The 15,593-nt window shown below is 43.1% G+C and overlaps 1 protein-coding gene across 1 annotated transcript; it reads right to left on the bottom strand.

Annotated features, from left to right (window-relative positions):
* Positions 1 to 87: 87 nt before the first annotated feature.
* lats2 (large tumor suppressor kinase 2) lies at positions 88 to 15,576 on the bottom strand. The gene is made up of 9 exons (XM_077727563.1): positions 15,318 to 15,576; positions 12,722 to 13,356; positions 7,643 to 7,775; positions 5,992 to 7,553; positions 4,725 to 4,952; positions 4,273 to 4,627; positions 4,010 to 4,192; positions 3,825 to 3,931; positions 88 to 3,486 (listed from the first exon to the last, which is right to left on the bottom strand). The coding sequence occupies exons 2-9, from the start codon at positions 13,082 to 13,084 to the stop codon at positions 2,995 to 2,997; spliced, it is 3,423 nt and encodes a 1,140-aa protein (XP_077583689.1). The 5' UTR covers positions 13,085 to 13,356; positions 15,318 to 15,576; the 3' UTR covers positions 88 to 2,994.
* Between the last annotated feature and the right edge of the window lie 17 nt (positions 15,577 to 15,593).

Below are 15,593 nucleotides of genomic sequence, written 5' to 3'. Positions count from 1 at the left end.
TCTGCATTGGCAATGAATGCAAATTATTTGGACCAAGAAATGTGAAATCCCAGATGAGCATGTACAAAAAAATTAAGCAGCCAAGAGTTCAAATGGGTTAATTTAATTTATACATAACATTTGACACACAAAAAACAACAGCCACATCGACAAACTTTCTATTCATACACAAATATAAAATAAAATAAAAAGATAATACTGCGTAGTTTTGGACATTAGCACAGTGGGGAAAGAAAAAATGGTGGGGGACGGGAAAGATACAAAAAAAATATGTATATCTGTAAAAATATAAATTCATGATTAATATACATTAGACATGCTCTTTACAGGGAACAAATACGTACATTTTAAAAGGGAAAAAAACAGTCAAGGATTGTCAGTCACTTTGTAACCCCCAAAAAGCCACTTAAAACTTGATTACTATCAAGTTTTTTTGTTATTGTTCTCATATAAAGAGCCATCTTGTCTGAAAAAATACTGAACTAAATGTTTTTTGACTGCTAAAATCTCAAAAATTATTTCACACTTTTTTTTTGTTGCTTTCTGCCCCTGTTACACTCAGACATGAACACAAAACCAAGTGCGGTAACAACAAAAATGAAAAAAAGTCACGAGGAAAATGTCGGGATTGTTCTGCTCGCTTTACAATACACACAAGGCACATTTCAAAATCCCAATAGCACCATTGCCCAAGCCATTTAGTTCAACATTTTCAGAAAAAGGGAAAACAAATAATTGATTTGGCTTCAATAAGTTAAAAATAAATGACTGGTGCAATTGCGCTATTCAGGCTAACAAGTTAGTCATTGTCCAAATAGAATAAAGAAAAAAATGGAGAAAAAAAATCAACAAGAACACACCACGTCATTCAGCAAGTCACACGTGAGGGATTAGTTGGAAATACTGCCAAAAAAATTCAATTGCTTCTGCAGATTGTCAACCAACATTGATAGAATCTTCAAATTAGAATAAAACTGCTGCATATGACCATGACTCTTCGATATATATTATTTAAAAAACAAACAAAAACTATATACGCAGGGATTTGGGCCACACAGGGGGGGGGGGGGGGGGGGGGGGTACTATTAAGAATTATTTGAAAGATGAGGGGAATTATTGTTGCTTTTTGGTGGGACATGAGAATAAAGGTGTTATAAGATAAGAGTAAAGTCATAAGTTTGTGACAGTTAATCCATCAAATTCTGAAAATGAAGACAATTTTAGTAGAATGAAGTTATTCCTTACAAATAATGAAGTCTAATTAAATAATGCTCTCATGCTAATAGAAAGACAAAAAGTCAGAATACTGCAACAGTAACGATGTTAGCATGCTGAATAAAATTAGAAAAAAATGTTTGCTTGATAGAAGTTGTGAAGTTTCATATAACATGTTGGAATATTACAATAAAGAACAATTTAAAAATATGAAATTTGAAACAGGTTGTGTTGTTACGAGAGAATAATTAATTGCACTAAAAGGTACATTTGTATTAATAAAAGTTTCAATGTTTTGAGGGAGAAGTTACATTATAATTACAATGATTAATTTTCAAGTAATTTGCCTTTTTATTCCTTTACAAGATTTGAATTTTTTTCAAGCTTTAGTATCCAAAGATGCCTTTTTTTCCTTTAAAACTAATCATTTAACCAAATATGTCTTATAAAACAACATCTTACAAGTATATTAATGTCTTCCTTCAGACTTATTAGAAAATTACGACCTTAACCGTGTGGCCTTTTTCATACTGGGAAAACAGATTCCTCCAGTTATTTTGCTTTTTCTCTGTAACATGGCCTTTATACTTCATCATTTTTGGATATCACACTGACAACTTGTGATGCCTAGAATCAACTCAGGAAGCCCAAATTGAAAAAAAAAAAGAAATTAAAATAAAAAAAACACCCTGTGTGTGCCCCCCACCTCTCAAAAAAACATGACAAAGCATTTCATTCTTTTCAAACTTGCCGTCTATCCACCCACCGCGTGGCCTTTCCGGGCACTCGGCCGTGCTGCGTTCAGGGACCCGCCCCGACGGAGGACGGCAAAGCCCCGGCCAGCCATGTTTCCACATTCATCATCATTTCAAAAGTCGTCGCAACAAAAATTGGGGAATAAAAAGTAAATAATACTAAAAAGCAGCTTGTCAAAGTGAAACACACATACAGTATAGTGCATATACTGTAATTGTATACATGGTATAGAAAGCAATATGTTTGTACATGGCACTTTTCAATACTTTCAAATGGATAGTGTTTAGAAAAAAAAGACACATTGTATTGCACATAGGTCATAACAGGCACGTTTGGCCGTGTTTTTCCCCCTGCTTAATTTCGTTCTTTTGCCATTTTAAAAGATAAAAATAAGAGGGGAAAAAGCAGGAAAATTACATAGAAATCATGTTTTTTTTTCTTCTTAAGATAGTTTGAGACAATTTAATATTTTCTACTATTCAATTGTCCCAACAGGTTAAAGTAGGGAGGCTTTCCATGGAATTTGAATGCAGGCAAAAAGTAAAAGAAAATGTGGTATTTATCTTTAACGGTTAATTCTTAATTTAAGGCGTGTGTGCAATTACAATAGTAGACTGCCACTTGTAATCATACTCACTTGTGGGGAATTTGTATGGTGTATTGTGAGCATATCAAAACCTCCCACTGAAAGTGTCTCATTTTCAATCCATCCAACTAAACCTCCTCTCTTAAACTTTGCCGGATATTCGTTAGGCGGTTTCTGATTCGTTTTATTTCTTCCCGCTTCCGCGCACTCCACACTGGGGTGTACGTACCCCCTCTCCCTATTCACATGTGAAATTTCAGTGAAAAAAAAAAACGTTGTAAAAGTCACTTTGGAGTTTTTCAGTCGTGTAAGACGAAAGAGGGGAATGGAAGCGGTAGAGGTCACATGGGTAGTAGTGACTAAACATTCTTACCCGAATGTTGCTCCTTGGTCCCGTGCGATGGAGCGGCATCGGTCTCTTAGACGGATGGGTGCGTCTAAACGTAGACCGGCTCGCATCCTTCCCCCGCTTCCTCGTCATCTTGTTCGTCTTCGTCCTCTTCCTCGGGGCCACCCTGCGGAGGTTTGGGGTATCGGAACGGGCATCCGTTGTCGTCAAAGAACCTGCGGAAAGTGAACTCGTAGAAGGCGTGCTCTGGGTGTTTGCCGTGTGGCGAGCACAGGGCGTCCAAAGCCCGGGTGCTGTCCCCGCTGTCGCTCCAGGCCCCGGGGCCACCCTCCTCCTCCACCGGGTCAAAGTTGGACGTGTCCATGGGGTGGGCGATCTTGGGCCGGTAGGGGGCGGGTTGCTGACGGAGGTTGCTGGAGAAGTCCACTTTGACAAAGAAGGGGTGCGCTTTGATCTCTCCGGCGCCGTTGGCCCCCAAGCGCTCTTGGGCCGAGCAGCAGAGGCGCCCGATGATGTCCACGGCTTCGGGGCTTAGCTTGACTTGGGCTGGCACCTGAAGCGTACTTTCCCAGTTGATGACCTGCACGCACGACATTATATTGGGAGTGATGGGCATGTGAAATGTAGTAAGCATGCCTGGCAACCTCGGCCAATTGCTCCCCTTATTAATGATCGCAATTCCCCTTATTAATGATTGCAACTCCCCTTATTAATGATTGCAACTCCCCTTATTAAGCAATAAAAAACGTACAAATGCAACGCGGCCCATATTTACTCATATAGGGCGCATTTATAAGAAATGTTCAATATTTATAATTGCAAATTCTGTGTTGAATAAATAATAGACTATGAAATGTTCAGATTTTTGCACAAATTTCAGTCCGATTGCAGCAGTAGCCAACCTACTCGTGTTCTCACCTTAATCTGCGTCTCTGTGGGAGTGGGCGCCAGGAATGGTGGCTGCCCCACCAGCATCTCAAACAAGATCACCCCGACACTCCACCAATCACACAACTGGGTGTAGCCTGAATTCACACAGAGGAATCCAGCAGTCTGCATTTTGGTCACCGTACATGAAAAACAAATGTTTCGGGCAGTCTCACCCTTACGCAGCAACACCTCTGGGGCGATGTAGTTGGGCGTGCCAACCAGCGAGTGCGCCAGGCAGCGTTGATGCTGACGATTGGCCCGCTGCTCCAGTGTCATCAGCCGGTCCCCACAACGGCAATTGGACACGTCATCCCATGAGTCACTGGGCTCCATGCTGTCCTGTCTCACATGGCTCCCTGGGGAGAAAGTGTTCAGTAACCAGAGGGATTAAATCACGTAACTAGATTCAAAGTCTTTGCATTTTTAATGAGCGTACCTTTCTGGTAGTATTTGGAATTGTGGGTCCAACGGAAGCCGGTGCACAGGCCGAAATCCGTCAGCTTTATGTGACCGTCCAGGTCGATGAGGATGTTATCGGGCTTTATGTCGCGGTGGATGAAGCCCATCTTGTGGACGCTCTCGATGGCTAACGTCAGCTCGGCCACGTAGAAACACGCCAGAGTCTCGGGGAAGACACCCATGCGGATCAGCAGACTCATCATGTCTCCGCCGGGGATGTAGTCCATGACGAAGTAGAGGCTGTCGCGGTCCTGGAAGGAGTAGTAGAGTCGCACCACCCACTCGTTGTCAGCCTCCGCTAGGATATCTCGCTCTGCCTTTACGTGAGCCACCTGCGTCCATATTTGAAGACATGACATGAATACAACCACAAATCCACCAAAGGGACATTATTCACAAAACCTTAGAGAATATTGTGCATGTCTGAACCTGATTTCTGTTGAGAACATCTTTTTTGCGCAGAGTCTTCATAGCGTACAGAGCGTACGTGTCCACCTTGCGCGTTAAGCACACTTCTCCAAAGGCGCCAATGCCCAGGGTTTTAATTTTGACAAACATGGACTTTTCCATCTTGGCGCGACGCAACCGGTTGTAGTTAGACTCCTTCTGGTTGAGCATCTTCCTCATCTGACCCTGTTCTGCCTCAGACAGGCCAGCCTGAAAAACAAGACGCAGAGAACTTCAAAAATGCCCAGAAGTTGACTTCAGGTGTTAAGGATACAACAAAAAAGGTTATGGCCATAAAAAAGGGAATTTTCATTGTCAAAAATGGATTTATCTTCTCCTAAATACTGGAAATGACACTGATGAAAACTACTTAAGAATGGAACCATGCTAGAAAAAAAACTAAACATATTTATAGTATGACGGGGTAACCACAAGTCACTTTCAAATTGGGCATGAAAAATAAGAAATTGCACCAATTCTCACTGTGGTAGGAAGATGCTGATATGTAGAAAAAGGGGAAAAATAGCTCAATAGCTGTCTAAGTATGCACTATTTAATATGAACACAATTTTGTTTACTTGACAATCCTATCTTTGATGTTAAAAATGCCTGTGGAGAAGTTTTATAAGGGTAGAGGCCAAACTCATGGTATGCTCACTTAAGAGATGAAAATCTCGTCCAAAACAAACTCCCCAGGAGAGGATTCTCCAGATCTAAGGCTCTAAATGATCTGCTTAGTAAATTGCACTGTTTCTTTCTACACAATCCCGCCTCGGGGGACAAACACATCACGGTGTTCATCTTGCCATAAAGTGTTCCCTCTGGATATAGCCGTTAAGAAGGTCTATTCTGCAATGATGTGACTTTTAATGACATTAAAAGCTCTTCTTTGTTGGACTCGCACATGGTCAGCCTCCAGCCATCCGTGGACTCAAATATTTTATGTAATCTGATGAGAACACTAAAACTCTTTGGGGCAAAGTCTTAATGCTGATACAGGCTGTTCGTAGGAAACCGTGTACAGCACTCTGTACTTTGAGGCCATTTTTTTAAGTCAAATGCATTTTAAAGACCCTGTGTAAAAACCCATTTCAGAGATAAGATTATAAATATCTGAATGATGACGCAGGATTATGTCATTAAAGTGTTTTTGGCGATTTGTTTTGTCAGGTTTAGCTGAAACAGCACCATGTGACACACACTCGAGGATCTGTCCTGCCCCAAAAGCACAACTAAAATGGTTGCCTACCTTGGACATTTCCTGTTCCAGTTGAAGACGGCGATTGAGCTTCTGCTGGTGGGTTTTCATTACGTTCTCGATGTGCTGCTCCATGTAGAACTTGAAGGCAAAGGGCGAGTAGGTCTTGATCCGGGACTCACGTTTCTCCTCGTCGCGACCGTTTTTTCTCACGGGGACGGGCGACGTCTGGATCTGTTTCTTGTCTTTGAGCAGTTTCTCTGCTTTGCTGCTTTTTGTCTTCTCCTTAATCTGTTGAGATCCATCGTCTGTGGTTCCACTGCCGCCGCTCCCGCTGTGCGTGCTTCGACTAGCGGGGCTGCCGAGATCTTGAGCCCCACCAATGGCCCCGCCCCCTTCCAGGGCCCCAGTCTCACCAGCTGGCATAATGAGATTCTTGGGGTAAGGTGGCGGCGGACAGCGGGGTTCCTGGGGTGGCTCTAGGGAGTAGGTCTCCTCAGGCATGTAGGCCAAAGCTTCTGCTGTTTCCTGAGCTTGGGCCGCCATCCAACTGGGGTGGCATGGTCCCACTGCTGTCTTGGGTTCTGGCCTCATCACCCGAATGCTTTTAACTGGCTGTTGGATGGGTGGAGATGTGACGGCTGTGATGGTGTTGGGAGGACCCAAGGAAGGGTCCTGGGGCGCGCTCATGGGAGGTCGGACACCATTTGAAACGGCAGAACGGCTATTGAAGGAGTTGGCCCTGCTGGGCACCCGGACTTCACCCCTAAACGGCCCCTGCGGTTGAGTCTGTCTAGCTTGGGGGGCACCTTCGGGACCTGGGGGCCCCGCCCAATGGTGATCATACAAGTCCAGGTTGAGGCTGGCTCTGGAAGGAGTCATCAACCCCTGGGGAAGATCGGAGAATTCTGGGCCCATGGGTGGCATCCCGCCCGGGGAACGGGACATAATGTGAACCTGGTGGGAGGTGGGGCTTGCTTGACGTGGATGCGAGTGAGAGGCTAGGTACATATTGGTGGGGTAGGCCCCAGAACCTGGTACAGGCGCATTCTGGCCCATTGCTACTTTACTTTGAATGTTGACATAGTTGTCCGGGGGCGCCATGGGGGGTGGGGCCATTTTGTTCTGAAAGGATGCGGTTCTCTTGACTCCATAGCCCGTAGGCTCCATTAAATGAGGCCTGGGGTGGCTGTAATCATAGTGGGGGCCCGGCACCGGGGCCCCGGGGGGCAGCGGTTGACCGGGGACATTGTAGCTCATCAATGGCCCGTGTTGCTCCATGCCACCAGGATAGCCTATCTGCTGGGCACCCGGTGGGTACAAGGCGGTTGCCGGGTTACTCTGAGAGGCCATCACTGGTGGGTAATTACCCATGCTGGGCGGTCGACCCATTGGGTTCCCCATGGGTGGACCCTGTGTTGCTCCAGAAGGTTGCATCATGTAGTTAATGACAGGGGGAGCACTCATGTAGGCTCTGGGCATCTCGCCTTCTGGACCATATCCAGCCACACCCTCGTACATGGGGTGATATGGGGGCATGGCGCCCACCACCTCTCCCCCTGAGGCTTCTAGTGGGGGGCGGTGGTCCATTGAGGGGGGCATGCCAGCTTTTCCTAATATGACAAGAAAACAATGTTTTCAATGAGAGAATGGGAACTATTTAAGATGGTCCAACTATATCCACAAAGTCACAAATGGATACCTGGTGAGGTCTGTTTGATAACACGGACGATGAGTTCATTGCGAGGGTCCAGGTAGCCCATCTTACTGATGTATTCCAGGGCCGCTTCAATGTTCCTGCTTCCGGTTTGCTTTAACGCCCGGATGGCCATTTCCTGTGCAACACAAAATAGAATGTAAGTACCTTCATATGTATTCTATATAAAAATTATGATGTTGCCAGGTGCAGCTAACTTGGCTGACGGGCAAGTGGTGACTACTTCTCTGGACTGGAGCTTTATTTTCTGCCATATTTATGATACTTGAATAACGAAATATTTACAATGCATCACATTTTATGGCTATTTTACAACGGCGATTAAATATATTATCTAACACCTTCCAGAGCACAGGTTTTGGAATGTGTGGGGAACAAACAATGATAAAAACATTCCCGTATCCATCTGAGAAACCTCCCAAATCAGCATGTATCAGCAACAGATGGTCCAGGACACACACACACACACACACACACACACACACACACACACACACACACACACACACACACACACACACACACAAAACAGCACAAGTGGGTCAAACGGCATAAAATGGGACACATAATTTGCGGGTTAGGAATGATCTTTCTTCCATTTAAATGTAGGTCATGTTTAAGAGACAAGCGGATTAATGACCCGTTTCAGGAAGATGCAAAAAAATGAAAAATAAAAAGGAATGCAAGAAAAATTATTCACGCTGATGAGAGCTGTTGTTATGACACATGTGCAACGGTCGTCACAGCTGCGCGACGCGTCGGGGCGCGGTCCATCACCGTGGCGGGAAAAACATTCCCTGTAATGGATTCTTTTCGGTCTCAGAGTAAGCATTTACGTTTGGATTTGACCATCATAACTGTCATTCCTGGATAATATTGCGATAACGTTGGCTGAATGTTTGCTACATTCCTGATCTGATAAGTCCAAGGAGAGCAAGGGAGGAAGGGGGGTGGGGGGTGCTTAAGGAAGTGCAGAGCTACCCAACAGATTCCTGCGAGGCAGCCAACGCCGCACTTTTGCACAAATGGGAATTTCCTGACATTAAAAACGATGCACCTCCCAAAATAGTCAACCATGATATAAAATATGTTGACCGGATCACCATTTTTCTTGTGTTTGACTGAGTTGAGTGTTGTGGTATTCAGTCAATTGCGGGGGAAAAAAATGTGAAATTCTCACCTCGTCAACTGTCACTTTTGACAAGAATTTGACAAGAATTTGATAAGAGTCTGACAAGAATCTCACAAGTCCTGGCAAGCAGGATGGAAATGAAGTCTGCGTTCTTGAAGATTGACAGCCATCATTCCTTTGGCCACTTACTCAGCTCCAAGTAACTTCCAATAATTTTCCAACTTGGGCCCAGAATTCTTCAAATCCATGTCGGGCAGTCCACATGTGTGGAATTTGCATGTTCTCCCTGGGCCTGCGTGGGTTTTCCAGGTACTCTAGGGGCAATTCAGAGTGTCCAATCAGCCTTCCATGCATGTCTTTGGAATGTGGGAGGAAACCAGAGCACCCAGAGAAAACCCACACAGGCCCAGGGTGAACATGCAAACTCCAACTCCACACAAGATAAACCGACCTGGATTTGAACCCAGGCCTCCCAGTGTGAGACTGACACGCTAACCACTTATCCGCCGGCCTGCCTTCAAAAAAGACCAGAAAATTCCAATTCAATGATAATCAACAAATTCAAGGGATTCAATTTGATACACGGACAAGTTTGGAAATCATCCTCATGGCAACAGCAAATGAGATCAGCTGATGTAACCGCCCGCAGCTGTATTGTACACAACACACACGCTTTTTAAATGTCGTATGAAGTGCAAAGTAATTGGAAGTGAGGCACTGAGGAGGGCCACCCTCCAGATGTTCTTTGGAATTTCAAACTGTCTCAATAACACTTTGGGGGAGGGGGGGGGGGGGGGGGGTTGGGAAATAAAAACAAATAGAAACTGTACAACTGAGGGCCTCTCGATGTTGTGTTTGACTGTAGTACTAAGTCCATGAACAGTAGGATTACCAAGAACAGAAAAATCATGGCAATTCTCACATAAGAGAAATATTTTAAAAGGGAACCTTTTCATGGGTTCTGTGTGGATATTCAAGTCAGTCACGAGCATGCATTCACATGTGCATTATATGTACTTACTTGTATAATGATGATAAAAGCATTCAATTCAATTCAGGGGTAAAATAGTACTCCAACTGTTTCTTTTTTGTGGCAGTGTATTTTAATCTCGGTCAAATAACCCCCCAAAAATGATTTAAACCAAAAAATTAATAAATCAGTGCACTTAATGACTTCTAATGTTCAGGAAAACAGATTGCCAGTTGGTTACTCCGGCACCCCCGCGACCTTAGTGAGGATGAGCGGTGCGGAAAAAGAATTTATGTAAATTTAGGATACTATAAAAAGCCAATCTTTATTTTTTTCTCATTCCAATTCTTTTAATTGATTTTTAATTTCTATAAAAAGACTTCAACATTCCCATGATTAAAGCCGAACACTAAAGCAGACTTTTTTTGATATGAGCTTTGCTCTATTGCCATGGCGACCATTCGTCAATTATCCAAAATAGATTGGATGTGTAGCGCAATCAATGGCAGCCAATGTGTTAATAAATGTAAAGGCCAAGTTTAACGTAAGCTTTCAACACGTAAATAATAAACACAGACAAGTCACATCCTGTCTGTTGCGTAAGTAGTGCCAGTGTCACACAATCCATAGGAAAAAACATACACACTGTACACAAAAATGTGACAGCCATTCAAATGCAGTCGCAAAAATACACAACAGAAACAAATGAGCATATTAAAATGTAATGCCATTCACCTAAAAATCTAGTAAATTCACAGTTAACTATAACACAACTACTATAATGATATACTGTGCACATGTGCAGATATGATGTATTATTATGCAATCACTGAATTGAAAATAGATATTAATTGTTAAAAATCCACATATTTTTTCCTTAAATTTTCTCTCAGTTTCAACATTTGACTGCTCATCAATGTTGTGTTTGTGTTCCAAATTTGGGGGAATTTTTGTACATATTCTTCCCAGTATTACAAATACACACACACATGAAGACTGAATACACATTCATTCCCCACCAGATCTATAACCACTTTAACAAATACACACATTTACAACTAGATATCCAGACGATAAAGTAAACATGACACACACTTTTACAACTACAAAAGCACACACACACTTAACAGCCACTTAATACACACCTACTCGACTGTAACGCACACACAAAGCCATGTATACACTGTACGCGCAGATTTTCCTGTGCTGTCAATGCGTGGCATAGCGCTTCCCACCGTCCTCCCCCCGCTCTCCCCCTCTAAAACATTTCCTCCTCGGTGGTTATGCAACCAGCCACATTGTGGGCTAATTTGCAGCTGGAGAAGTCCGGCGAGCAGAAGACGACCTGAGTTGATAAGACTCAACGAGACCATATTGACACTCAATACAAACACACACACACACAGCTAAACTCTTTCAGTGCCACTGACGATGATAAACGTCCAATCATGTTAATCTTGCCATTCCTCTGCAGTGTATTTCAATTAGTTTGCCACCAGTACTGACAGTGAATGTGTGCATATGTGCATGTGTAAATGTGTAAATGTGTATGTGTATATGTGTATATGTGTATATGTGTATATGTGTATATGTGTATATGTGTATATGTGTATATGTGTATATGTGTATATGTGTATATGTGTATGTGTATATATGTATGTGTGTATGTGTGTATGTGTATGTGTGTATGTGTATATGTGTATGTGTGTATGTGTGTATGTGTATATGTGTATGTGTATATGTGTATATGTGTATATGTATAAGTGTATGAGTATATATATATATATATATATATATATATATATATATATATATATATATATATATATATATATATATATATATATATATATATATATATATATGTATGTATATATAAAGAGCTAAAACCCACACATAAAATATATAAGACAAAAGGAAGACGACATGAAGATAACGTTCAACACAAACAAAATGCATAAACTACATTAAAAAAAAACACCACAGAAAAATTGTGTTTTCTGTTCTACTGCAATTATGTGGTAGCGTTCTATATGATGCTATTGTTGTGGCCTGAAATTCCCGTACATAGAAAGGGGGGGCTGGGGGTTGTCACGGTTTGGGTGCCGGTTCGGCGCTGGTGACGACGACGAGGAACTGATCCGCCCAGCTGCCATTGAATGTGGACTTCCTGCTTTGACAATGGCGGCAGCGGAGCACAGCGGGTCAGGAAGTGGTCTCCATTGTATAATCATACGAGTTAAGAAGCGTTCCAATATGTGATTGAAAACTAGCATTTAGTCTGAGGATTACATAAATTTAACAAGTGTAACCCAGAAGTGAACACTTTTCTAACACATTAGCCAAAAAGGTCAATTATCACTGTAGAGTAGACCATCATCCGACACTCAATTGAGCTAAGCATGTCGGGCAGATATAAATTGTCAACAAATTTAAGACAATATAATAAACTACATTTATTCTAACAAATGCATTCCTGACCGTAAACCAACCCAATATTGATGTAAAAATGAGTGGGGTTTAAATATTTGCAAATATCTTTTTTATTTATTATGGTAAAGCGCAGTATTGCAATTCAATGTTTTGATGTTTTTTACTCAAATTACTTAAGAGTGTTTGTACGATATTTTTGGGTTATTTATCCCTCTGGCTCTCACTTTGTAAATTATGTCTAAATATATTTGTTTTGCATGTTTATACTATCCCTAAATTTTGCTGTAAATGTTACAAAAACATGCATTTATTTGACAGGTTTTGCCGGAGTACATTGGGTCAGGACCATGCCTACTAAAATGGAACAGAGGTTACTGTGCAAACATGTGGGGGGTTTTGGAGGAAAATAAATAAATGAATACATCTCACGTTTGAGAATGCTGCACCTAATCCTTACTGATACAGTAGAAAATGGAAAAAAATGGAGCTGAGTAGCAATAGGCGGAAGTATAGTAAGCCAATGCCTCACCTGGTCGCATCCAGCGTTGACGAGCTCCTGCAGCATCTGCCGGTTGACCTCACCGGCTGGGTGCCCGGACCCAGACGAGGGTCCCGACTCATTAGCAAAGGGCATGAGCGACTTGCGGATCTCACGCAGGGCGCTCTGGTAGTTGTTGAACTTCTGTGGTGGTCGCACGGGCTGGGGCCGCCCACCTGCATCTTTGCTCCCCTTGGAGTCAGAGGGGCGGCCGGCGCCTTCGGCCCGCTGGCCACCCCCGTGGAGGGCCTGGCTCACCAGCTTGGCCGGCTGCTTCAGGCCCTCCTTGATTTCCTGAAGCCTCTGGCGCGTGTTGCCCACGTAGGGCGCCGCCGGGAATGTCTTGGGCCTCATGGCCGCGGTGCCCAAGGGGTCAAGCAGTCCAGTTACCGCCCTTGGTGGCGAACCTAAACAGATAATAAAGACTCTCCTGTAAGGGTTCTGCGATTGATTTTCCTTGTTTGTTTGTCAGATGACTCAGGAGGGGGTAGCGGCAGAGATAGTAGCAGGGGTTCTACAGGCGCTCCATGGTGTGACTTTCAAGGCTCGGGTTCCAACTTATTCCAGGAAATGCAGTCGCTTGCAAGGGTGCTGCTACGCCAAACCATGGTGCTGCCCATCTGCTCCTGTGGAAGGGTGGCAAAGCGTTAGTGCCTGGTTTGGTCGCTACCGATGACAACAACAACCAAAAAATGAGTAAAGCTAGCATGGGAGCAGAATTCATCTTGATAAAGAGGGCAATAGATGGAATGGAAAGTGCCCGCGGAATGCTGAATGTCTGCCTTTGGTGGCCCCCACCTCGGCGGAGTGAGCAGCCCTAACCCGCCGTTAGTGCATAGCACAATTGCACAAGTCAGCGTGTCACTGCATACTTGTGCTGCGTGGTCATCGATAAACATTCCACGACCCCCCATGGAGGATGAGACAAGTTGGATGGACTAACTATCATTTAAATAAAGTACTGTTCCAAACTAAGCAAGATTTAAGATCATTTTATTTGTACATTGAACTAAGGTTTCATCCTGACAAGAGTAAATGATGGCCAATACTAAGTATGGTTAAAAAATAAATAATAATAAAAAGAAATGATAACAAAACTCGGAAGTGTGGGCCTTTGTAAGTGTGCATGGAAAAATAGGAAAATAAAAATACTTTCTGACATAATTATGGAATGCATAAAGTCGTAACCAGAGCCGGGGACAAAAGTCTGGTATTATTATTTCTGTAACACGGGGGTGGGGGGTCAGCCAGAGGTGATCTCGGCTAGCCCGGGTAGTCGGTTGGGGGGGCCGGGGGCATTTGTAACACACAAGAAGCCCTTGAACTACACCAAGCCTTGCCCACCTCCTCACTGGCTGCCCCCAAAGCTTCGGACCATTTCGAAGAAGAACCCTGCACCCCCCCCCCCTTTCTGGAACAAATGTGAGGGGAAAGCATGTTTGCGTTTGTTTCGTGGGCGGAGGGCCGGGTGGCATGGTTGAGATTTAGTGTAGCCGTCCCAGAAGCCCTGGTGTGGGATTTTAATGTAGCATGCTGCGGAGAAATTCAGGGAATTTCCTGCAGCAATTGATAGAAATAAGCAGGAATTTACTTAATGATACAAGGAAACAGAGTGCTACCTCTTCCCAGGAAATTTATAAACTGTTGCCTGTACTAGAATATGATGCCAATTCCTCCCGCCCCAAAAAATGAAAAAAAAAATAAGGAAAAATAAAAAGGGAAAAATGTTTAGAGTGGAATAAATGACAAAGGCATTGATTTTTGGGAGCAGAAAAAATATTTAGATTTTACGTTTAAATGAACTACTTAAGTCACAGGTGTCAAAGTGGCGGCCCAGGGGCCAAATCTGCAGGTATGTTCATCAAATGTTTCACTTTAAATGTACATGTAACATAAGTATAATAAGTAATAACTAAATGGAGTTGATATAAAAAAGGAAAAAACCATTTTGCAAAAAATATCTTAAATTTGGGGGTATTCCATGATCAAAAAGATATACATTAGATCAACCAGCGTTGTTTTTTCGCCTCAGGGGAAATAAACATTCCAACACATGGTGTACTTTAAAAAGGTGGATGTGGTCTAAAATATGCTTTTTTTGCAACGTTTCTCGAATAATATGGAACGGAGTATAGTATTGTTAGGGTTCAAGCTACACGGTGTACCCAGAAAATGTCCCAACACTATTATTGATTTTAAGCGCAAATGTTTTGGATCCAAATCAGGATTTTAAGAAATGTTACACTTTTAACCGTGACATCAACGAGGTGACACTTTTGCAAATAAAATGTTATTATATTGGCAAGAGAAGCTAAAAACAACAGTGGGCTCGGCTACTAAAGTACCCCGCCCCCCAACCCCCCACCCACCCCATATCACCCACCATTCTGTTCACGCAGAACGGTGGAAAATAAGTGAAACCCCAAGTTTGCTCCCCTTATAGACTTTTCTCCTCGTATCTAAAAAGCAGAATGAATCGCCCAAAACAATCGCCAAAGCAGAAGTGGATCGCCATTTTGTCACTTTTTTCGTGGAAAAAAAGCCCACCAGTACCACCACCCCCCTACCCCAAAAGTATTCTACCTACCATGTGATGGAAAAGCTGCATTTAAATCTTCTTTTTAAAACTTCATGACGGACTTGAAGATCTCTTCACCCGATTCAGGAGTGATTAAATGGGGGAAAATAAGTAGTGATGATAGCAGCCTCCATTTTCTCCAACAGGCTGAAAGTGAAGTTAAAAAAAAAGTTGGACACTCGTTGCATTGTTAACATTCCATAGGTCACGTGACGCACCAACCCGCGTCACAGCGGGGCCGTGCAAAGATCGTCAACTAATACGATGCTCTACCAAAATACCTGT

The sequence above is a fragment of the Stigmatopora nigra genome, chromosome 11 (genome assembly GCF_051989575.1).
Source record: "Stigmatopora nigra isolate UIUO_SnigA chromosome 11, RoL_Snig_1.1, whole genome shotgun sequence".
Taxonomy (NCBI): Eukaryota; Metazoa; Chordata; class Actinopteri; order Syngnathiformes; family Syngnathidae; genus Stigmatopora; species Stigmatopora nigra.
This window is presented reverse-complemented; position numbering and strand designations above follow the sequence as displayed.